The sequence below is a fragment of the Lissotriton vulgaris genome, unplaced genomic scaffold, assembly GCF_964263255.1.
Source record: "Lissotriton vulgaris unplaced genomic scaffold, aLisVul1.2 SCAFFOLD_275, whole genome shotgun sequence".
NCBI lineage: Eukaryota > Metazoa > Chordata > Amphibia > Caudata > Salamandridae > Lissotriton > Lissotriton vulgaris.
In genome coordinates this window covers 256,775-280,584 of record NW_028252092.1, presented here as the reverse complement: position 1 = coordinate 280,584, position 23,810 = coordinate 256,775, and the positions used below count along the sequence as shown (strand labels likewise).

Genomic DNA, 23,810 nt, shown 5'->3' with positions numbered 1-23,810 from the left:
ACGGGTGGCTGCTTTGAGGGTTGACATGTTGTCGGTGGTTGGGTTTTTTCTCCATGTTTTCTCCAGGGTGCGGCATAGCTTCTTGGATTTTTTAAGGTCGTCATTGAACCAGGGAGCCTTTTTGCTGGCTGATTTGATCTGTTGTTTTTTCGTGGGTGCTAATTCGTCAGCACTGTGGGTGATCCATTGCTTGAGATTGGTGGCCGCTTGGTTTGGGTCCAATGAGAGAGTGGGAGGGTTTTGGTTGAGTGATGTGAGGAGTTGGTCGGAGGTAATTTTGTTCCAGTTTCTCCGTGGAATAGGTTGTGGGAGGTTGTGGGTCAGGGTGGTTTTGTAGCTGAAGTGAACGCAGCTGTGGTCCGTCCAGTGGAGGGCTGTGGTGCGGTCGAAGGAGATGTGCTTGCAGGAGGTGAAGATAGGGTCGAGCGTGTGTCTGGCTACATGGGTGGGGGTGTCAACGAGTTGTTTGAGTCCGAGATTGGCCAGGTTGTCCAGAAGGGTGGTGGTGTTGCTGTTGTGCTTGTTTTCAAGGTGGTAGTTGAAGTCTCCTAGAAGAATGTAGTTCTCGGAGGCGAGGGCATGTGGGCTGATGAAGTCGGTGATGTCATCGCTGAATTGAGTGCGGGTTCCTGGAGGCCTGTAGATGAGGGTGCCTCTAAGTGTGGTCCTAGGGTCGGTGTGGATCTGAAAGTGGAGATGTTCGGCAGTCGCAAGTTTATCATCGGAGCTGGTTGTGATTTTGATGGTGTTCTTATGGATGATGGCGATGCCTCCTCCTGTTTGATTGGTGTGGTCTTTATGGGTAATCTTGTAAGCGTCCGGTATGGCTATGGCGATGTCGGGTGCTGATGATGTGTTCATCCATGTTTCAGTAAGGAAGGCGATGTCCGGTGATGCAGTGTTAAGTAGGTCCCAGAGTTCTGTTGCGTGTCTGTGGACCGAGCGGGTGTTGAGCAGGATGCACTTCAGGTGGTTGGAGTTGGAGCTGTGTGTGGAGGAAGTGGATTTGGTGAGGGTCCTGTGGCAGTTGAACTTGCAGGAGAGGCAGGCGAATGGGCCGTGGGTACGTCCTGGGGTGGCTTCGCAGCATTGTGGTGCGCGTCCGGGGTTGAGGGCGAGGAGAGTTGTGGCATCATATGTGAATCTAATGGGCTGGGTAGGGTGGGGACCAGGGGGTCTGGCGCTGGGTGCGGTACAGGCGCGGACGGGCGTAGACGGGCTTTCCTTTGGCGCACCTCGGCGCGACTGGGGCGCGTCCGCTGCGCGTGGACGCTGCATGCAAAAGCATCTGTCATATGTGGATAGTGGAGGGGGAGGGGCGAGGGAGGGTCAGCAGGGAGGCGGGGTGGAGATCAGGGGAAGGAGGCAGGGCAACAACAAACAAAATGGCAGCAGCAAGCAGGCGAACTTAACACAACACTGGGGCACAATGGAGGTGAGCGCGATGTTAGAGGCGGAGGCGCAAATACAATATGCAATAGCAGGCACAAATAATTATTTCAGGCAGCACGGTGCAGGAGCTGCTAACGCACAAGCGCACTTTGGATGCTTGAAGATGTTAAAGGCCTTGGCGGATTACTGCAAAAATGCTCGGCGGTCGGGGCAGTCTAGCGCTACGCACAGTCTAGGCGCTTCTTAAGCAATGCAGGTTCAAGCAGAGTGAGAGCTATGAGCTTAGAGTTAACGATACCAGAACTAGGGGGCTGGCAGCGTGGAGCGGCCGCTGCTGCTGAAAGCAGGACGGTCACAGCTCGATCGTGGAGCAGCAGCGAGGTCACTATCAGTGGGAGGGAGGGTCAGCAGGGAGGCGGGGCGGAGATCAGGGGAAGGAGGCAGGACAACAACAAACAAAATGGCAGCAGCAAGCAGGCGAACTTAACACAACACTGGGGCACAATGGAGGTGAGCGCGATGTTAGAGGCGGAGGCGCAAATACAATATGCAATAGCAGGCCGCTGCTGCTGAAAGCAGGACGGTCTTCAGAGAGTCTACAGAGAGTCTTCCATTTAGTTTATAAACTCATGAATAGACTTTGAGGTGAATTTTCAAAAAAGTAATTCTTCACATATTGAACATTCAGCCCAGCCAACGCGTTTCGCCCCCAACAAGGACTTCATCAGGGAACACAAATATCTTTCTAATAATATCACCATATGCAATTTTATGCTCGTAAGCTGTTAAACGGTTACAATATTCCATATCACCAAACGTTGCCCGACAGAGTCCCCCAAAAGACAATCAAATCCAGGATGAGAGTCTCTGTTCAGAGTCCCCAATGTGTCACTCAAACCAAGGAAGAGAGTCTCCTGTCAGGTGCATCTGCTCCACCAGTAACAGGCCTGGCTTGTTTTTTTTGGTATGGAGGAATGAACAGATGGTGGCCATGTTGGTGTTGGAGGGTCCCACACTTTAGTAACAGAATCTGTGGTTGGCCCTGGGCCGCTGAGCTGGAAAAATGTCCAATGTGTGCAAAGGAGCAGCCATTGTCACAAGATGGTTTGTCAAATCTAGAATTCTTAGCAGATCTACTGCTCTCTGTCTGTAACTTACTCCCACTTGTGTTGCCTGATGACATAGGTGCTGGAAGTAGTAGTGTGCGTGGGGGTCCCGCCAGCTGCACCCCACACCCTGCCCACTCTCCTGGGGAATGGGGGTGGTCATTTGTTGCACTTGTTCTCAGTTTGACCAGTGACTTCTGTGACTTGCCACTGATGGCAGCCCCACCCCCTTCTGGGAACATGGTTCCAGCACCACTGCCTGGATATGACTGCTCTCTTTTCTCTCTCTTTTTAGGTCTCGCCTGCCGATGCGCATGCGCATCGAGCAAGCGAGACTATGGGGGCTTATCCACTCTTTATCCACTGCAAGGAATCGTGGCGATTCCTTGCAGTGCCGGTGACTTTTAAGCTCAATGCGCATGCGCATTGAGCTTAAAAGCGCGTGCACATCCGTCTTGTTTTACCCGCTCCGCCCCCTCCCCTTCCCGCCGTGTCGCATTTCTCCTCCCCCCTCCCCTCTCTTCCCTCCCCCCTCCCCTCTCTTCCCTCCCCCCTCCCCTCTCGCCCTCCCCTCTCTTCCATCCAGTATCCTCACACCGCCTACTGCAGCTCCCAAACAACATCCAGCACCACCCGCTCCGCCCCCTCCCCTTCCCGCCGTGTCGTATTTCTCCTCCCCCCTCCCCTCTTTTCCCTCCCCCCTCCCCTCTCTTCCCTCCCCTCTCTTCCATCCAGTATCCTCACACCGCCTACTGCAGCTCCCAAACAACATCCAGTACCACCCGATAAGACGGCTGGCCCCATAATACCAGCATTCAGCTTGTTTTGGGACCCGGGAGATCGTCCCGCGCTAACCCCAGGAAAGCTGATACACGGCATTGATTGTTGTGAATTATAAATAATTATGAGAATGTTTTACACAAATGTAACCGGCACATGAAATTGTATGTAGGGGCATGATACTGCCATAACTGCACATTTAAGGACTGTTTTCTAACAGAAGGATTATGTTATTTAAAGAGTAAGCATTGTGATGCAATGAAAAGTACCATGCTAAGATGGCCACCATTATCGATGCATTGTGAGAGTGTTCCCTACCGTCATCGAGTTTGTTACTCGGGTGACGTCAATTAGTTTAAATAGCTTCCTCACAGTGATCATAGTTGACACTGACGAAGGATTTTCCGAAACGCGTCTGTTTGGTGGAGTTGTTTGCTTCCATCCAGTATCCTCACACCGCCTACTGCAGCTCCCAAACAACATCCAGCACCACCCGCTCCGCCCCCTCCCCTTCCCGCCGTGTCGCATTTCTCCTCCCCCCTCCCCTCTCTTCCCTCCCCCTCCCCTCTCTTCCCTCCCCTCTCTTCCATCCAGTATCCTCACACCGCCTACTGCAGCTCCCAAACAACATCCAGTACCACCCGATAAGACGGCTGGCCCCATAATACCAGCATTCAGCTTGTTTTGGGACCCGGGAGATCGTCCCGCGCTAACCCCAGGAAAGCTGATACACGGCATTGATTGTTGTGAATTATAAATAATTATGAGAATGTTTTACACAAATGTAACCGGCACATGAAATTGTATGTAGGGGCATGATACTGCCATAACTGCACATTTAAGGACTGTTTTCTAACAGAAGGATTATGTTATTTAAAGAGTAAGCATTGTGATGCAATGAAAAGTACCATGCTAAGATGGCCACCATTATCGATGCATTGTGAGAGTGTTCCCTACCGTCATCGAGTTTGTTACTCGGGTGACGTCAATTAGTTTAAATAGCTTCCTCGCAGTGATCATAGTTGACACTGACGAAGGATTTTCTGAAACGCGTCTGTTTGGTGGAGTTGTTTGCTAAATAAAGATCCACTACGCTACCCCCTTGGAGTGCTTGACTCTTTTGCAAAAAACGAAGGAAGTCGTGGCAGTATATATATATATTTTACACACATCTAATTGGCACATGTACTCCTAATAGTCACATTTTCGCTTCCATCTCCAAAACAGCTGAAAAAGAATTAATTGCATCAAAAAGAGGCATTGGATGACGAAAAGACTGCTGTGCCATTAGAATTTGGCGTATTTCTGTTCAATGGTTTCAGGGATGAGTGCAGAGAATGTTTCCTTTGGGAAAACCAATGTCAGTTACAAATTTCACCCTCACTCACCCTCACTCACTCTCACTCACCCTCACTCACCCTCACTCACCCTCAACCCCTCACCCTCACTCACCCTCACCCTCACTCACCCTCAACCCCTCACCCTCACTCACACTCACTCACACTCACTCACCCTCACCCTCACTCACCCTCACCCACCCTCAACACCTCATCCTCACTCACCCTCACTCACCCTCAACCCCTCACCCTCACCCTCACTCACCCTCACTCACCCTCACCCTCACCCTCACTCACCCTCAACCGCTCACCCTCAATCCCTCACTCACCCTCACCCTCACTCACCCTCAACCCCTCACCCTCACTCACCCTCAACCGCTCACCCACCCTCACCCACCCTCACCCTCACTCACCCTCAACCCCTCACCCTCACTCACCCTCACTCACCCTCACTCACCCTCACTCACCCTCACTCACCCTCACCCTCACTCACCCTCACTCACCCTCAACACCTCACTCACCCTCACTCACCCTCAACACCTCACTCACCCTCACCCTCACTCACCCTCAACACCTCACTCACCCTCACCCTCACTCACCCTCAACACCTCACCCTCAACCTCAACCCCTCACCCTCACTCACCCTCACCCTCACTCACCCTCACTCTCACTCACCCTCAACCCCTCACCCTCACTCACCCTCACTCACCCTCAACCCCTCACCCTCACCCACCCTCACCCTCACTCCCCCTCAACCCCTCACCCTCACACAGTGCAATAGGTCTCAGACCATTTCAGTTAGAGCTTTAAGAAATGTTTATGGCTTTTTTTATTTGTAATTCTTTAGCATTGGCTACAGGAAACAAAAATGCTAAACATTTACAAAAAAAACCATAAACAATTCTAAAAGCACTAACTCTAATGGTGCGAGACCTATTGCATTTCCAATGCTTGTTCTTTCCGTCTCTATGCCTCTCTCTGCTCAGTCGGGCCCGGTGGCTTAATGCTCCCCCTGTAGGCGCCTGTGTTTAACCTCATGTTTAAATCCCAGCCAGTCCACTTATCCTTCTGAGGTCGATAAAATGAGTCCGGTGGGTAACAATAAACATCTTTTACTCAGCGCCTGGATACCCTGCTGGGTGAACGTGCGCTTTACAAATACACGTCATGTTGTGCTCTACTCCCTGTGTGCCCATCTCTTGAGTCTTTCTGCCCGTCACTGTCTCTTATTGCCTGTCTCTTTTTCAAACACACACATTCTCTTGCTCTAGTCCAGGCTTTCTGTTTGTATTTTCCATAGCTCTAATAGTTCTTCCTATATCTGCCTCTCTCATGACTTACCTATTTCTCGTTTCTTGCTCTCTCTTTTCTTTCTATTACAAATTCAATTATTCTCTCTCTAAATACCATAGCCCTTTGCATGCGCTCGCCTTTCTGTCTGTTTTTTTCTGTTTTCTTTCTGTTTGTTCAGGTCTCTCTGACTCTGCTCCGTGTGTTCTCTCTTCTACTTTCCATCCCACTCTTTTGTCTTTCTCTCCCTCACTCATATTTCTCATTATTATTATTCCTGAGATGCGTCGGCAGGCTATTCCAGGCTTTCGCCGCACAGTAGGAAAAGCTGTTGCCTTCCAACTAGCCTTTTTTATTCGGGGCACGGCTACTAATCGGCCTTCGGCGGAGCACAACGCTCTACCTTTCAAAGCACCTGCTCAAAAACTCTGGTCCACTGCCCCTCAGTGCTTTGAAGACCGTGCATAGAGCTTTGAATTGTGCTCGTCTTGTTACTGGCAGCCAATGCAGTTGCCGGAGTCCGTCTTGTGCAGAGGCAAACCTTGGTATGCCTATTAGCAGTCTCGCTGCTGCATTTCGTACAAGCTGTAGTCTGTACACATGTATTTTTTTCAAATTCAAGTACAAACTGTTGCAGTAGTTTAAGCGCGACATAATGAGGGCTGAGACTGCTGTCCTGAAGCCATCGGCTGGAAGAAAAAGTAGATTTTTCTCAATATCCTAAGGATATAGAAGCAGGTAGATACAACTCCGCTAACCTGGTCCCGACCTGGTCTCATCCATGATCACACCCAGATTTTTAGCTTTACCTGAGGGCACTGGTAACTTTCCCATATCTTCAGGCCACATGTCAGGGGTCCAGATGTCGGGGTTGTTCCCAAATATAATCACCTCGGTCTTGCCTGCATTCAGTTTGAGGGAATTGGAGGCCATCCAGCCCGAGATGTCCTTCAGACAGTCATGACATCTCAAGGCTATATCATCTTGGGTCCCTTTCTGTATGGACAACACAATTTGTGTATCATCTGCGTAGGATGTAAGTTGCAGACCGAAGGATCTTATCAAGGCTGCCAGTGGGCTGACATAAATATTAAAAAGCGTGGGGCTCAGGGAGGACCCCTGCGGCACCCTGCAAGGGAGGGCATCGGTTTGGATTTGTCTTGCCCCAGGTCGACTGTTTGGATTCTGTAGGCCAAGAAGGATTTCAGGAGGCTCCAGGCCCTCCCTTCCACCCCCGCCTTCGACAGACGGTCCATCAGCACCCAGTGATGGACCGTATCGAAGGTTGCTGACAGATCCAGTGGAATCAGGACAGCCACCCCTCCCTGATCAACCGCAGCTCTAACCTTCTCCGTGGCCTTGATGAGGGACAGCTTCGTGCTACGTCCTGCATGAAACCCAACCTGCGTGGGGTTGAGAGCTGCGTGGGGTCGAGAGCTGCGTGGGGTCGAGAGCTGTGTGGGGTCGAGAGCTGCGTGGGGACGAGAGCAGCGTGGGGTCGAGAGCTGCGTGGGGTCGAGAACTGCGTGGGGTCGAGAGCTGCGTGGGGTCGAGAGCTGCGTGGGGTCGAGAGCTGCGTGGGGTCTATGTCGTGTGCTGTTCCCCCACCCCCATCTGTACTCTTTCTCTCTTGCCTCTCGAGAGCTGCGTGGGGTCGAGAGCTGTGTGGGGTCGAGAGCTGCGTGGGGTCGAGAGCTGCGTGGGGTCGAGAGCTGCGTGGGGTCGAGAGCTGCGTGGGGTCGAGATCTGCGTGGGGTCGAGAGCTGCGTGGGGTCGAGAGCTGTGTGGGGTCTATGTTGTGTGCAGTTTCCCCCCCATCTGTACTCTTTCTCTCTTGCTTCTTACCTTTCTCTTTTCCGCTCTCTTCAGGGTTCCTCTCCAGAAAAAGAAGTCTCTGAGGGAGAACCTGCGGGAGCAGGGCAAGCTGGGCGACTTCCTGAAGAAGCACAAGATCAACCCGGCCAGCAAGTACTCCCCTGTGCTAGCCGCGCTGGTGTCCAGCGAGCCCATGACAAACTACATGGACGTGAGTATCCCCCAGCAGACCCCGGGCTGCAAAGCATGGTGGGGATTGGTGTATGTTCTCAGTGGAGGGCAGGGTGCGAGTGAGCGCCGAGAAGGGCTCTTCAGTCAGGGGGGCTCCTTGTGGGTGTCAGGGCCAGTGAGGTGGGGTACGGGGGCCTCAGATCGAAGTGCTGAAGCTTTATTGGCGGAAGAAGTTGTTAAATCTAGTGACTTATTTAATATATTAGGAGCAGGCCTACCAAAAGGCCTCATGGAACCAGTTGGAGTTAACCTCAGACACACTGACTATGTGGTTAGCAAACCGTAGACAAACAGGCAGCTTCAGCCCTAAGTCCCCATACCCTCCTCCCCTCCACCCATCCACCCTCCCTCCCCCGGGTCTTTGCTTCAGAAACTTGCTTGCAGATCCTATGTCAGGGAAGTCTAAACCCCAGGACAGTTGAAGCCTTCCTGACAGTCCTTAATTTGTGCCGGGGCTTACTATTGCTCAGTTCCTATAGTTATTTACTGGCTTGGACACTTACTGCTGCTCCCCACCCCCCACTTACAGCTCTGCTATCAGCATAATGCTTCTTTTGACCAGAGCCTGGCACCCCTCCTACCCCTCATCACTTGAGCCCGCCCCCCCAGTTTGAAGACCCCTGATCTAGTGTGTCTGCATAAGGCAATTAAACCCCTCCACTGAAGCAACATGTTCCCCCCTCCTTGCCCTTGCCCCTGCGCTGGCTACAGCTGGACAGAAGCCTTGTGTAAAGGGGGGTCGCCGCAGGGATCGCCTTTAAGATGGTTTATTTTAAGACACTGGTAACAGACGCCTCACGCCCCCTTCAGCCCCAGAGCACTTTCTCAACGGACAGACCCAGAATGACCAGGGCAGTCCACCCTTCTAGCTCCGACCCTGAGATATCTGTGGTTCCAGTCCCACCCTCAGCGAGGCAACACACACTGCATCCCTCCCAGGGGAGACAGAGTTTACAAGACTGGCAATACCACACAGGTACATAACAATGCAGTCGTTACAATGACCGTGTTGTTACCACGCGTGCCCTTACATCGCAAGACGTTTCAACAACTTGCGCTAGGTGGCGTGCAACACCAGCAAATGGGTTGGATTTTAAATCCAACACCTTCCCTGCTGTTGCGCTAACTAGAGTAGGAATTGTAATTTATACTATTCCTAAGTCCAGCGTGTCATCTAGCACAAGTTGTTGAAACGACTTGCGTGTGGTAACAATGCGGTCGTTGTAACGACCGCGTTGTTACCTATCGCATGGGGAAAGCACGCGTTGTAACGTGCTGTATTCCTCCTAGGTGTATGAGGGTGGAGCCTAAGGGGTCCTCTGAGTGCGTGCGTAGATGTCATCTTATTTCACTCGAACAAGTAGCTGAGTACAACCGTGTGTCCCTGTCTCCCCCCCTCCATAGTCGTCCTACTACGGAGCCATCTCTATTGGGACCCCCGCCCAGCAATTCAACGTCATCTTTGACACAGGGTCCTCCAACCTCTGGGTCCCGTCGAACAAGTGCACCAGCGATTCATGCTGTAAGTACCTTACCCATGCCGTAAGTACCATATCGATCATCAGACCTGTACTAGTATTCAATATCTGCACAATCTGGTAAACAGCAGCATTACCGTGGGATGTAAAGTGATGTGTAATGCCACATTCTCAATTCTGCAGAACACATGGAAAGAGGAAAACGCCTCGTAGGATTGTGCTTGTGCAGGAAATTACCTCTTCCTGCACAAAAACAACCCTGCCGACAACACAGGCGCCCTTGTACTATGGGGTACGGTGCAAGGGTGCCTGCAATTGCTGTAGGCTACCAAAAATGCTCCAGCACAGGCAGAAAGGATAGGAAGTGACTGTAATGGATACGGTGCATTCTTGCTCTTTCACTTCAGCGTAGGACATAGCGCAGCAAGGTGGCGCAGCAAGGTGGCTCAGCAAGGTGGCTCAGCAAGGTGGCGCAGCAAGGTGGCGCAGCAAGGTGGCTCAGCAAGATGGGGCAGCAAGGTGGCGCAGCAAGGTTGTTCAGCAAGGAGGCTCAGCAAGGTGGCGCAGCAAGGTGGCTCAGCAAGGTGGCGCAGCAAGGTGGCGCAGCAAGGTGGCGCAGCAAGGTGGCTCAGCAAGGTGGCGCAGCAAGGTGGATCAGCAAGGTGGCTTTATGCGCTGCCCTACGTCAAAAGGCCATAAATGAGGCTCGAAGTTAGGGCCTCCTTCAAATCCCAGTGTGCACTTCAGGAAGTCAAGAAAAAGACTGAAGACTGTCCAAAACAGCGCAGAGTGAGTGTGAGTGACTGAGAGTGAGTGACTCCTTCAGAGAGGCGCCTCCTTAGAACTCTGCGTCGACTGAACAGGCTTAGTTCAAGGCTCCACTCTCTGGCTGAGTGACAACCAACCACATGTATGGGCGAAAAAGTCAGAGCATCCGTTGTAGCAAGAACTGACTAATACAGGAGGCACACAGCCACACACACGCACACACACACACCCACACACACCAACACTCCATCTTTTGGAACAAAATGTATGTATAGAAGGAAATTGAGGGCAGTTACTATAAGGACTGCAAAGACAGCCAAGAGAATAGAGCATCCTTGGACCTGGGACGTGACCGATCACAGACAGAATGTTGGACAGGTGCACAGGGGCAGCGTAAAGGGACAGAGGAGGCGTAAACCTCCAGTCTTGGACACATCCTCGAAACATCCGGATGCAATGGTGCATGAGATGTGGTCTAGACTGGAGGCAATCTTGGCTCCTGGGCAGTCCTCCTTTAGGTCATCCCTGCACCTGGGGCTCAGGGGACCTGGCTGTGTCACTCCCAGCCAAGGGCAGATCCTGTCTCACAAGGGAGACCGGTTCCTCGCCCTGTAAGGAGGAGCCACAGCTCCAGCCGTTCCCACACAATCTCAGTGCCAGCCAGGTAGAGAAGAACATTATTGAGCAATGGTCTTGTAAACTTAGGGCCATATTTATGACCCAGTTTGTGGGGCCCTTGCACCACGTAACATAGTGCAATAGATGCAAACCTTAAGTCAGATTTTTGAAGCCAAACAAAGCCACTTTGCACGACCGTGAGTGGCTCCAACATCTGGAGTTAGTCAACGCAGCACGAATCACTGCGTTGTGTTACGCTGCCCCAGGTGGGCGTTCCATGGGCATTGTGGGGTGTTCCCGTGCAACTCCCATGGTTTTTGGTGCATTCCCAGGTTCACCAGACCTTGTAAACCTGGGAATCTGACAGTATCTTTATTTCTCCTTGTTGCTCCCTCCTTCTGTGTGTGCTTCATCCTGTAGCACATGCAGGAAAAAAGAAAAAGCCTACCAGGATTGTTTTTGTGCAGGAAGTTGCCCCTTCCTGCATAAAATGTAATCCTGCCTACATGATAGGCATCCTTGCTGCATGGTGCAAGGGTGCCTGCATTGGTGCTAGTCTGCCAAAACAGCGCCAGCACAGGAAGAGGTGTGGCGCAGCGGCCAGGGCAGCTGCCTTCAGAGCACAGGGTTCACGGTTCGATCCCTGGCGCTGGCGGCAGTTCAGCTCACCACCATGTCACTCTAGGCAATAGCTCACTTAATTTCCACAGTGGCCCCCAGCGCCTTGAGACTCATAAGGGTGAGTAGTTTGCACTTTACAAATAGGGATTTATTATTTATTTTAAGAAAGGACAGGAATGCACCTTATTGGATAAATACAGTCCATCCTACCCTTCGCCTGTGATGCAGGGCAGCGAAGCAAGGTGACTCGCTCCACTGCGCCTCAAAATTCATAAATATGCCCCTAAGTCTCTTAGTTATCTTGCCAATCTTTCCAAGTGACTCTCAAGCGAGTGAAGGTGCCGGTCCGGGGGCAGTATTCATAAAAACTGAGTGCACTGGCCCAATCAGAAGCTTGCGTCCGCAAGACAGCCAGCAAAGGGAGCATTGTTGCATAATTCCTCCCTGGATGTCTACATTACAGGCAAAAGCAGTAACACTCACAGAGAACTGCATGAGCTACAACAGAGTGCAGAGCCCTAATCCAGGAGGCGGAGACTAAAGACTTCCCAGATAAAATATTACAATCAAAGAACGCCATTGGTGAAATCTGGTGACTTTACACCCAAACCATCGCGTAACAACTGCAGCCCTGACTTCTCTAACTCCAGTCCAAACTGGAAGAAGTCTACAACACATTTAATATGGACAAGCAACACGTCACAGAGTGGTCTATGATTCCAAAAACCTCTCATACCAACAGCCTTCTGGAGAACTGGTCCCCTTTAGACACAGAAGAGGTATTAAAACTTGTATTGGCAAACAAGTCAGGCTGATCACTGAGGATTGTGCATCTCGCACAAGACGTTGTTAGTGAGTTACTGATGGAGCTGTTTAATGAAATCCCTAGTAGCTATAGGCATATCTCCAGAATCCCTTTCCCATCAAAAGTCCTTGAAAGGAAACTGAAGATGGAACTTCCTTCCTTCATTAATTCTAACCAACTACTGATCCGACTCAGTTTGGCTTAAGGGAGGCTCACAGCACGGAAACCGCCCTGACTGCGGCAGCTGCAGATCTGAGGTCACTCTTGGACAGGGGTGGGGAGGCAGCTCTGATTCTATTGGACCTCTCGGCGGCCTTCGATATGGTCAATCATTGCGTACTAACTAATCGGCTCTCTAAGCTTGGAAGTAGAGGTACCGCCCTAAAAGTCCTGAAATCTTTTTTATCAGATAGGGATCATCATGCAGCATTAGGCGAATTCACCTGTATCAGTTTTATGTTACCTTTTTGGGTTTCGCAGGGCTCCTCACTGCGCGTACCCTGTTCACCTGTACGGTACCCCACTTGCAAGGCGTGTCAGATCTTGCGGCCTTTCACCCGTTTCCTATGCTGACGACACTAGCAATTCTCAGGAAACGGTTGATCGCTTTAACATCTGTATGACTCCGATCAGCAATTGGATGAAGCTTAAGTATCTAAAATCAAAGTCCAGGAAGACAGGGGTTCTACTCTTAGGACATGATGCCTCTTCTTTGTTCATATATCTGGTGACCTTCAGACGTAGGTCCTCTTCCCTCACTAGTAAATAAGCTATGAAATGAAGGAATTATCTTTGAAATTAGGCTGACCTCTAATGACCAGATCAACGCCTTTGTTTCATCAGTCTTTTTCATCCTAAAGGTGATTAGAAGGATTTGTTCTTTCATTCCATCCGACCTTCAGAAGAAATTTGTGACTGCCTTGGCCCTATCAAAGCTTGATTATGCTGATCCTCTGTTCCTAAACATTGAAAAAAAAACTGCTGCAGAAACTACAAATGTTGCAAAATGCCTCGTGTGCTCTTGGGCATTCCTAAACATCAATCGGTGTCCCAAGGTCTGGTCAGACTGCACTGGCTTCCAGTTGAGGAACGGATTCAATTTAAATCGCTATGCATTGATTTCAAAGCGCTGCTCAATGTGGGTCCTGGCCATTTACGACATCGCCTTACCTGGTACACCCAACCCAGGAATCTGGGCCCTACTACTGCCAAGCTCTTGGTGGCCCCAGAACTAAAAGAGCCCACTGGGGCGGAAAAGATTTAATTGCAGGAAAGCCACATTGTGGAACTCACTTCTGATCACGCAAAAGGACTGTCCGGATCTATGGTCCCTCAGGAAGGCTTTAAAAACTTGACTTTTCAGTAGGAACGCCGCTCCTTTTCACCTTTCGTACTCTCACCTCAGAAGCAGTACCAAGACGCCTTGGCAATCGAGCGCTTTATAACATTCAAATCAAATCATTTAAAAATCACAGGTCACACTTCCCAATAAGGGGAAAATGTTGCTGGGCAGAGTAGGGATGCAGGCAGGCCGCCAACCCACTTTAATACAGTTGTGTTTACTGGGCAGATATACAGATTGAATGTATATTACAGCCAGAAACAGGATTCTGTGCACAGAATAGAAAATTGCTCAAAAGACAGGTAAAACAGAAAGTCCTTGGAGTGACCCTACTCACACACCGCAGGCCTCATACATGCCTCATGTCATACAGCCACACTCCAGACACTCACTGCAGAATGAAGGACCTCTGTGGAGAGGGGCCGACAAGATCTGACAGAATTCAAGATGAGCAGTAGACGCCTCTCCCTTGGACTCAGGAATGCAAATCAAAAGCCCTGTGCCCCAGCGTCAGAGGGGACACAGAGTTGTATTCCTTGAATGATGTAACTTGTTTAGTGCCCATCCTCAAGAGGAAATGTTTTGTCCCCACAGCAAATCACAACGTGTTCAACCCCGCGGCATCTTCCACCTTCAATGCAATCAACGAGAGCCTCTCCATTGCCTACGGCACCGGGAGCATGACTGGGGTCCTGGCCTCCGACACCGTCCAGGTAAGAGGGCGAGGAGTCGTCTGCCTGTCCCAGGGTGGGGGGGTGCCCGATGGAAGTCAAGGTGGGTCACCATCCTCCAAGGTAGACACCGGAGAAGACCCAGGTCTAGTAATCAGCCAAAATTTAACTTCACATGATCTATGATTCCCTGCTTACAATCACCATACTGTTGAGATGGTGTTTGTCTTGTGTGTTGTAGGAAGTATCGATCAATAAAACGGGTTTCCTGCTTAAGACTGAAAGCGCGGGTGGAGGCATTCATCAAGCCCAACAGGTTTGCAAAAAACCAATGTCTTCAATCTCTTCCTGAAATCCACACACAGATGTAAACGCATTCGGTAGCGATGAAGGTTGCTTTTGGGTTGTATGTTGGAACAACGCATGCCTTTACCACGCATGTAGTTACTCTGCAGTCTTTACAGCAAATGTGTCTTTACCAAGCATTCCTGAACCCCCCGTATCATTCCAACTTCGTGCCTTAGGGAAACGCTGGACTTTAGACCGGGATAATTTACTGTTCCTACTCCAGTCTGTGCAACAGTGGGGAAAGTGTGGAACTTTAAAGTCCAATGCCACTTTCTCTTAGGCATGTCGTTGTAACGTCATGTGTGGTGAAGGAGTGTTTGGTAAGGACGCATTCATTGTAACACTGTGTAGTAACTGCAGTGCTTGGTTCGGCCATCGTGGTAAACGTTGTTTCTCTGTTTTTGGAATAATTTCTCAGATTAATGTTCCTCTGAGTCTGGCAAGGAGGACTCTGGGATTTTGAACAAAAGCAGAAACTATTCTAAAGTGTCAGTGTTTGGAGTACAGAAAGTGACTTTCTAGATCCAAAAGGCCCCACAAGGGTTTACACGTGGCTTGTTCGCCCCGTTCTGCCTAAGCACAGATGTGCTTACCATTTGTGTCTATTGTTTACAAGGACTGTTTTCTGGGTGAGTGATATATATATACATATAAGGAATAAAGCATGCCTTGCCTTACATTATAAGGATATTGCAAGTCACTGAGGAGTTCCATAGCCACATAAAGGAACGAAGCCGAAGGCCTCTGCAATCTCTGCATAAATGCACTTCTATAATTTCTTGATCATCTGCAACTAGTGATGCACTCAGTCACCAATTATAAAGAAAAGATGTCAGATCTCGACTGTGTTAAGGTATTGCAGTTGAGTTCTGACGTTTCAATTCCTGCCGCCAGAGCCAGCATCCGAGGAGAAAGGCAGCTCAGGTCATGGAGCAGCTGTTTTAAAGCAACAAAAACACAGTGTTGCATTCTTTCTGCTTCTCACTCTTGTCTAGTTTACTGTGACTAGCAGAAAGAACATGCTTTTTTGCATTCCATAGATAATTATACAAATATTAGAATCTTTCTTCATGATTCTACACAATCTGAGTTACTGCAGCTTTAAAAAAATAATCTGGCCGTGATCATTTTGCAACAACTATCTAATAGGTTTTTGATGTGATTCATTTTTGCACAAAAGGTTCTGTTTCATCCCTCAAGCTTTCAAACATGCTGTCTTTTTCTGAAAAGATCTACACACCAATGTTTTAAGTCGTTTGTGAGAAAGGTGATGGTTTGATCACGAATTATATGAGATAAAGTATCTCCTGCTCAGGGCTCGAGTCGGGGTACCATGCGGGTGGACGGCATCCCTCCACTTATTTTAGTGGGTGGATGCCATCCCCCCTGCCCAAAAGCTGTTAAGAAGAAACTCGAAAACACAGCCCTTTGATGCAATTTAATACATTCACATAACCCAAATCGAGCCGTTGGCATTTCTGGCACCCGCCCTGTATGTGTTTAGTGTCTGATGAAGTCGCGCAGCTGATGACTGAAATGTGCATGTTTCCAAAAACATCTGCAGCGCAGCTCTAAAAATGAATGAGGTAAGAAGCTAAACGCAGCTAGGAAAAGAGGTTAAAAATTGACGAAGTTAACATGCGTACTGTTCGAATGCAAGTGAGGTTGGGATAATATTTAGACACATCATTTGTACTTTAATTTATTGTACCTTTGTTTTATCTTTAAAGATTAACTCACTTTTGGTTATTTGCTCTTTTCAAAGTACATTTTTAAATCTTTACCTAAAAGTAATCCGTAAGAGACACGTGTAATACATTAAAGCTTAAATGTTAATAAATCAGTTAAAACCGTATAAACTGATTTATTAACATGACGCTACATTCCACAGTGGGTTAACGACTTGGCCCAAAGTGAAGCGGGACTCCCTGTAATGAGAGGAGACTGACTACCTTTCGTGACGTCACTTTCTGACGGGATTTCACTTCCGGTGACACCACCTACCTCGGAGCGTCCCCCCACTTCTTTTTTAGGACTTCTGTCCTGCTCCTGCTGTACATGATAAGGATGTTGCAAGTCACCTCGGAGTTCCATAATCTTAAAAATCGAACTTGGCCTTCAGCCTCATTCTCGTTCATGATTATTGGAGTTCTTGGTGACATCGAATATCCTTATTCAGGGGTGGATTGGCAAGGCGGGCATTCGGGAATGGGCCGAAGGGCCGGCGCCTCAGTGCCCTCTGTGGGCCGTTTTTTTTCTCCCCTGTCCCAGTCCACAGAGAGTGGACTAGGAAAGGGGAGAAAAAAAACCGGCCCACAGAGTGCACGGAGACAGAGACACAGAAAATGAAAGCAGCCTCGCTGTGCGGCCGGACAGCGATTGTCAGCTGTGGCCTCTCCTTCACCCCTGCCCTGCCAAGCAATCAAGCTGAGGCTGGGCAGGGGTGATTGTTTGCAATATTCGGCCTCCCTGGGGGCCAGGTGTTTCTCAGGCCTTTGAGCCATTTGCACCTCGGCCCCCTGGCACCCACGCAGCCCAGAAACGGTGTTAGTCTTAGCACCTCGCCCACAGCCCTTCACATTCAGGGCATAGTGGGCGAGGAAGAATGGGTCTTGCTGTAGGGGCCTGGTGATGTTTGGAATTGTTTTGTTTTATTTATTTATTTATGCGATTTTATATAGCGCGGACTTTACCCGAAGGGGTCCGAGCGCTTCACACTAGGAACAGCAATCAGACATGAGGAGAAAATTATAAGTGGCCAAATTACAAAAGCAAACGTTAAGTTACATGAATCAAAAGTGACAATAGTGAGCAACCAAAATACAAGAGGAGCAAACGATACCTTACAGGAGGAAAAAGAGATATGTGTGCAGGTTACAAAAGCGTACAAAATAAAAGTAGAGGTATAATACTGCAATTAATGGCAGACACTCCAGCACAAGAACAAACGTTACGTAGGCAATGGTGGCACTTGTGCAAGTATCTAAAGCAAACAAAAGTGAGAGGTAGCAAACAGTGTGTTACAAGAGAAAAGTGACTTGTGCAAGTTACAAAAGGGTACCATACACAGGTACAAGGGTAATACTACAGTAAATGGTAAACACTCAAACTGCCAGAACACACTGGGAAGGCACTTCCCATGCACCAGCTTCACCTGAGCCTCCCCCCTGGCTACCTGGCTACCTTGGATGACCCAGAAAGCTGTGTTTTGTGCTCCCCTGCCAGGACATTTTCCCGAGGCCTGGAGGGTTGATTAATTTACTAATATCAGGGGCCTTCCCTCTGTTCATGTGCTCCTGAGCTGAAGGTCTGGGGAGGGCTGAGTAGGTTAGTAATAGCAGGGGCTTTGCTGCTTTTCAGGTGCTCCTGAGCTGAAGGTCTGGGGAGGGCTGAGTAGGTTAGTAATAGCAGGGGCTTTGCTGCTTTTCAGGTGCTCCTGAGCTGAAGGTCTGGGGAGGGCTGAGTAGGTTAGTAATAGCAGGGGCTTTGCTGCTTTTCAGGTGCTCCTGAGCTGAAGGTCTGGGGAGGGCTGAGTAGGTTAGTAATAGCAGGGGCTTTGCTGCTTTTCAGGTGCTCCTGAGCTGAAGGTCTGGGGAGGGCTGAGTAGGTTAGTAATAGCAGGGGCTTTGCTGCTTTTCAGGTGCTCCTGAGCTGAAGGTCTGGGGAGGGCTGAGTAGGTTAGTAATAGCAGGGGCTTTGCTGCTTTTCAGGTGCTCCTGAGCTGAAGGTCTGGGGAGGGCTGAGTAGGTTAGTAATAGCAGGGGCTTTGCTGCTTTTCAGGTGCTCCTGTGCTGGAGGGCTGGAATAATTTTGTGACAAAAAGGGGCCTTGCTATTTTTTTTAGTTGCTCAGCATGTAGGCCATTGTCACCTTGGCCCTGTGTTGTGTGCAAGAACAGTATCCTCCCACTTTCATTCCTTGTCTGTGCAAATGGTGTTTCATGAAGGGGCACGCCCCTTGAATGTGGGCCACGCCTCTTAAATATGGGCCACGCCTCTTGAATGTGGGCCACTTTTTTCGTCAGTGCCCGGGCCGAATTGTGATCCCAATCCGACCCTGTCCTCATTTTATACTGCAGGCGGTACTAGATCCCTGATATAGTGTAAGGAAAACCCATAGCTCACCAATGGAATTATTGATCTCCAGGTAGGCGAACATTTGTGACATTTATTATAAGAGATTGTTTGTATTTAAGTTGGCTGCTATTACCAACACCTCCAGATTTAACTACAAATCTGAGCTCATTGGGGGGCACTCTTAGCGTTCTCGCATGGATAGTCCTCTGTGGGCAACCTGAAGGTGACTTGAAACTTGAAGTCCTTTGAAAGCTCTACTCAGACTCTCCCTGTTGACATCACCTCTGATCCAGTTTCATTGTTCAAGACTCAAGCCCTGTGACGTTGCCTGGACTGTGCCCACATCTCATCTCCCTCCATCTTGCAGGTTGAGGGGATCACAGTCACTAACCAGGTCTTTGGCCTCAGTGAGACGGAAGCCGACTTCTTCTACTACATGCAGTTTGACGGGATCTTAGGTCTGGGATACCCCAGCATTTCTTCGGACGGAGTCACCCCGGTGTTCGACAGCATGTGGAACGAGCAGCTGATACCACAGAACCTCTTCTCTGTCTTTCTCAGCTCGTAAGTCAGTCTACTTCAACGGTGACATCAACATATTGATGTTAAATTGAGAGCCGGCAATGTGCTTGTTGGACCTCATGTGTGTGAAATATGTATCCTCATGACCTCACCATCTGAGAAGTTGTAAAGTTGAAGGTCTGTTGTGTACCTTAAATTTGTTTAGTTATGTTAAATTCTGTAATTTTTTGGGGACATGTTTCTCCATTGGATCAATGTCACTGATCTGACCTGTAATCTCCAGAACCCATCAATGTTTTTCCAAATTCTCTGTATGAACAGTTATGAAAAATGTGAGTAGCAAATATTTCAGCAGAATGTAAGGGAAATTACCAGCTTTCTACAGCCACTCAATAAGATCCTGCCACAACATCACGCAGGTGCCTGGTGTTGCAGGTAGAAGGCCGCATATGTATGGTATGTTTGTCTGCAGTCCTAGAGTGACCTTGAAGGGTTGCTATAGAATGAGTTTCAAAGCCACATGATGCATCTTCATGGAAAGAGGCCCTGAACAATGCACCTGCACAGAGGACAAACACTCAGGTGTAAGCCACAGGTGTAAGTTAAAATATTTTGTAAATGTGTTTAAGCGCATAGACAGGAGTAGATTAAGTGACAGACTGAGGGCCTGTCAATTGGCGTAGGGTAGCGCCGCAAGGCTGTTTGCGGCGCTGCCGTACTCTAATTTGAAAGGGCAGGAACGCACCGTATTTATGGAATGTGATGCATTCCTGCCCTTTCAGTCAGCCAGCAAGCTAACAATTTGGTGCCTGGAACCAACACAGGCACTCTTGCACCTTGGTGGATGTGTTTTGCGTTGTTGACAGGATTTTTTTGGTGCTGTAATGGCCACCTTCCTATTAAAAACAATCCATGAGGCATATTCCTTGTTCGATGCATTCTGCAGAATGCAGCACACATGGAGAGAGGAAACAACAGGGAGAAATAAAAACATGTATATTTTTTACGCCTCTTCTGGGGAGGGGTAAGCTTTTGGTGCTGTCCCAGGTTTGCGTTATTTTGTAAATCAGGGGCAGCTTCAAAATCCATGGGTGTTGCTTGGAAAAACCCACTGCAACACCCATGGAAGGGCTCCTTGACGCAGAGTAAAGCACGGCCGCGACTTGTGCTGCTTTGTTTTACTCCATATATAGGAGGCCTCTCACAGCCAAGCAGGGTGGCTTTGCATGGCCTCATAGACATGGTTGACATGGTTGAGAGGCCTGCACTGCTGGAGCATCAAACAAGTGATGCTCCAGTGGTGCAGGCCTCTTGTAAACAAGCCACTGAGTGTTCCCAAAACCACATCTGAACAATTGTGTAAGGACGTATAGATGTGAGATGCCTGCTCCAGGCAGGAGGCCAGAGATACATCTGAAAGCACAGGTGAAGATTATAGTTTCCAAGACGTTATTTTCTGTTCTCCAGAAAAAAAGCTGCCAGTGTTCACCACTATTGATCACTCGCTGATTACATATCAGCCAGCACAGGTCTACACCACTGTGAATGTAACTTGTAGTGTGGCCCCTTTACTAATGGGATTATATGCACCAGGTGTCCATCAGCGGTGCCTTCTGGATAGACCATGCCTAATCAATGTTCAGAAAACAGTAGTGAATATCAGTGGCCCATAACCAGTCAGGGATCAAGACATCCTAGCCAGAAGTTTCAATTATTGGTAGACCACAACTGATCAACGCAAGGCAGCTATAGCGGATGGATCAATTACTCATGAGCCCTGACAGACCACTGCTCAGTGCGCTGATCAATAAGTACTGATCACTTGTGCATCGTAAGCAATCAATCTTTAAGACAATTCAAACAGAAATAATGATTCCTGTTTAATCTTAAGTGAAAAATGCTCAGGACAAGCCAACAAGATACACTGGTGGACCAGAACTGATCAATGTGACACAACATCCAACTACAGGTCAAGACTACTGCTAGATAATTACCTATAGGTGTTGATCACCTCCCAAATAGCATTGATTAGTGATACTGAAGGTCTAAAGTTTAAGCACATTTCTGGTTCACCTCCCAATCATTTTTACTGAATTTATCTATTTTCACATCATTGTGCTTCTAGCAAGCCCCAGGTGTGCTCCAGCTCTCTGGTATTTTTGTCTGAGGCCAGTAGGTATCCTTAGAATTGAGATACATTGAATTAAGGTTGTGGTCCAACGCACTGAGCTCGTCCTTGATTGGCCAAGATCTTCCAGTAAAGGAAGTACATGGCTGCTGAACTGCACATCTTAAGGGATTGGTTCAATGTCCAATGCGGGATGATCGAGAGAGCCCATATAGTTCAGGAGGGCTGGTCGCACTCACATGCCTTCCTGCCAGACCTTCGCCGTTTCAAGCATGAAGTAAAGACACTTTCCTCCTATACTCGAGCATCGAACATCTTGAGCGCTCTCCCCAGAGTATGAATTTCAAAAGGCTAGATCTAAGCAAGGCTCCAGCGACTGTTGCATATTAACATTTACAGAAATATTCAGTTCTTCCTTGTCTTCCACCGAGAGTTACATTACTTTAATCCTCAACTAATGTTTTCCCAAAACTGATTTTAGGATTGTAAGTTAAAGCAAGTCCTGCTTTTGTGTGAGGGGTCAGCTTAATATTGACTATCCTTTTGCTGACACACCTCACATCAGTCTGAACAATCTCTGTGACTAAAGGATAGTTGAAATTAATCAGTGTCTAGTGCCAGTGCTGGGTATCCATAGGATGTGTTAACACATGATGGTACATTGGCGGAGGCTCAGTGACTTGCGCTTCCCAGTAGATGACCAAGTGAGACTCAGCAGTGTTATTCTAAAGATGGATGATTAGAAACAATGGGGACCACTGTCATATGTCTGACCCACCCTCAAAGATCAACTTGCAGTCATATGTCAGAAACTAAGAGAATATGGCCAAAATCCTGTTAGATGATATTTGTTTTAATTGTTGCTTTCTAGAACTCGGTCAATGACCTGTGCCGGGAGTTAGCGCTCCGTTGATATCCAGTGTTGTATTCTGCCCCTTTGCACGTCTGTCTACCCGTGAGCTCTCCACTGGCCATGACATGCCTAGGTAATGCTATCTCTTTCCTTCACTCAGGAATTCAGCTGTAGGAAGTGTGGTGACATTCGGGGGATACGAACCTTCGTACTACACTGGAAGCCTGAACTGGGTCCCGGTCTCGGCAGAAGGATACTGGCAGATCAACCTGGACAGGTATTGTGTTTCTATCTTCCCATACTATAAAATCTACCTGGGCAGGTGTCGTGTTTCTAACATTCCATACTGTCCAATCTACCTGGGCAGGTGTCGTGTTTCTATCATCCCATACTATCAAATCTACCTGGGCGGGTGTTGTGTTTCTGTCATCCCATACTATCAAATCTACCTGGGAACGTGTTGTGTTTCTATTATCCCGTACTATCAAATCTACCAGGGCAGGTGTTGTGTTTCTATCATCCCATACAATCAAATCTACCTGGGCATGTGTTGTGTTTCTGTCATCCGTACTATCAAATCTACCTGGGCAGGTACTGTGTTTCTATCATCCCGTACTATCAAATCTACCTGGGCAGGTGTTATGTCTCTATCATCCCATACTGTCAAATCTACCTGGGCGGGTGATGTGTTTCTATCATCCCAGACTGTCAGTTCTACCTGGGCACGTGTTGTGCTTCTATCATCCCATACTATCAAATCTACCTGGGCGGGTGTTGTGTTTCTGTCATCCCATACTATCAAATCTACCTGGGAACGTGTTGTGTTTCTATTATCCCGTACTATCAAATCTACCAGGGCAGGTGTTGTGTTTCTATCATCCCATACAATCAAATCTACCTGGGCATGTGTTGTGTTTCTGTCATCCGTACTATCAAATCTACCTGGGCAGGTACTGTGTTTCTATCATCCCGTACTATCAAATCTACCTGGGCAGGTGTTATGTCTCTATCATCCCATACTGTCAAATCTACCTGGGCGGGTGATGTGTTTCTATCATCCCAGACTGTCAGTTCTACCTGGGCACGTGTTGTGCTTCTATCATCCTGTACTATCAAATCTACCAGGGCAAGTGTTGTGTTTCTATCATCCCATACTATCAAATCTACCTGGGCACGTGTTTTGTTTCTATCATCCCATACTGTCAAATCTACTTGGGTGGGTGATGTGTTTCTATCATCTCAGACTGTCAAATCTACCAGGGCAGGTGTTGTGTTTCTATCATCTCATAGTGTCAAACCTACCTGGGCAGGTACTGTGTTTCTATCATCCCATACTGTCAAATCTACCTGGGCGGGTGATGTGTTTCTAGCATCCCATACTGTCAAATCTACCTGGAAAGGTGCTGTGTGTCCATCCAGCTGCTAATGACTGATGAACAGGAAAGGTATTGTATTTCTATTGTAAAATGTAAATGTAAATTGATACTTGTATAGCTCACTACTCACCCGCAAGGGTCTCAAGGCACTTGTACGAATACCTCTGTGGAACCCATCCTGGCTTTCCCTGTGAGGCGTCCACTCCTGGGCACCCCCAAATTGACAAATATACCTGGACAGTTGTGTTGGTGA

The 23,810-nt window shown here is 48.6% G+C and overlaps 1 protein-coding gene across 1 annotated transcript in view; it reads left to right on the top strand.

Moving 5' to 3' along the window:
- LOC147662667 (pepsin A-like) overlaps positions 1-23,810 on the top strand; it is a 44,267-nt gene that overhangs the window by 8,688 nt on the left and 11,769 nt on the right. The window contains exons 2-6 of the mRNA XM_086950988.1: positions 7,775-7,931; positions 9,356-9,473; positions 14,178-14,296; positions 19,046-19,242; positions 22,342-22,458. Of these exons, the coding sequence (XP_086807114.1) occupies positions 7,775-7,931; positions 9,356-9,473; positions 14,178-14,296; positions 19,046-19,242; positions 22,342-22,458 (708 nt within the window). The remainder of the gene's footprint in view (positions 1-7,774; positions 7,932-9,355; positions 9,474-14,177; positions 14,297-19,045; positions 19,243-22,341; positions 22,459-23,810) is intronic.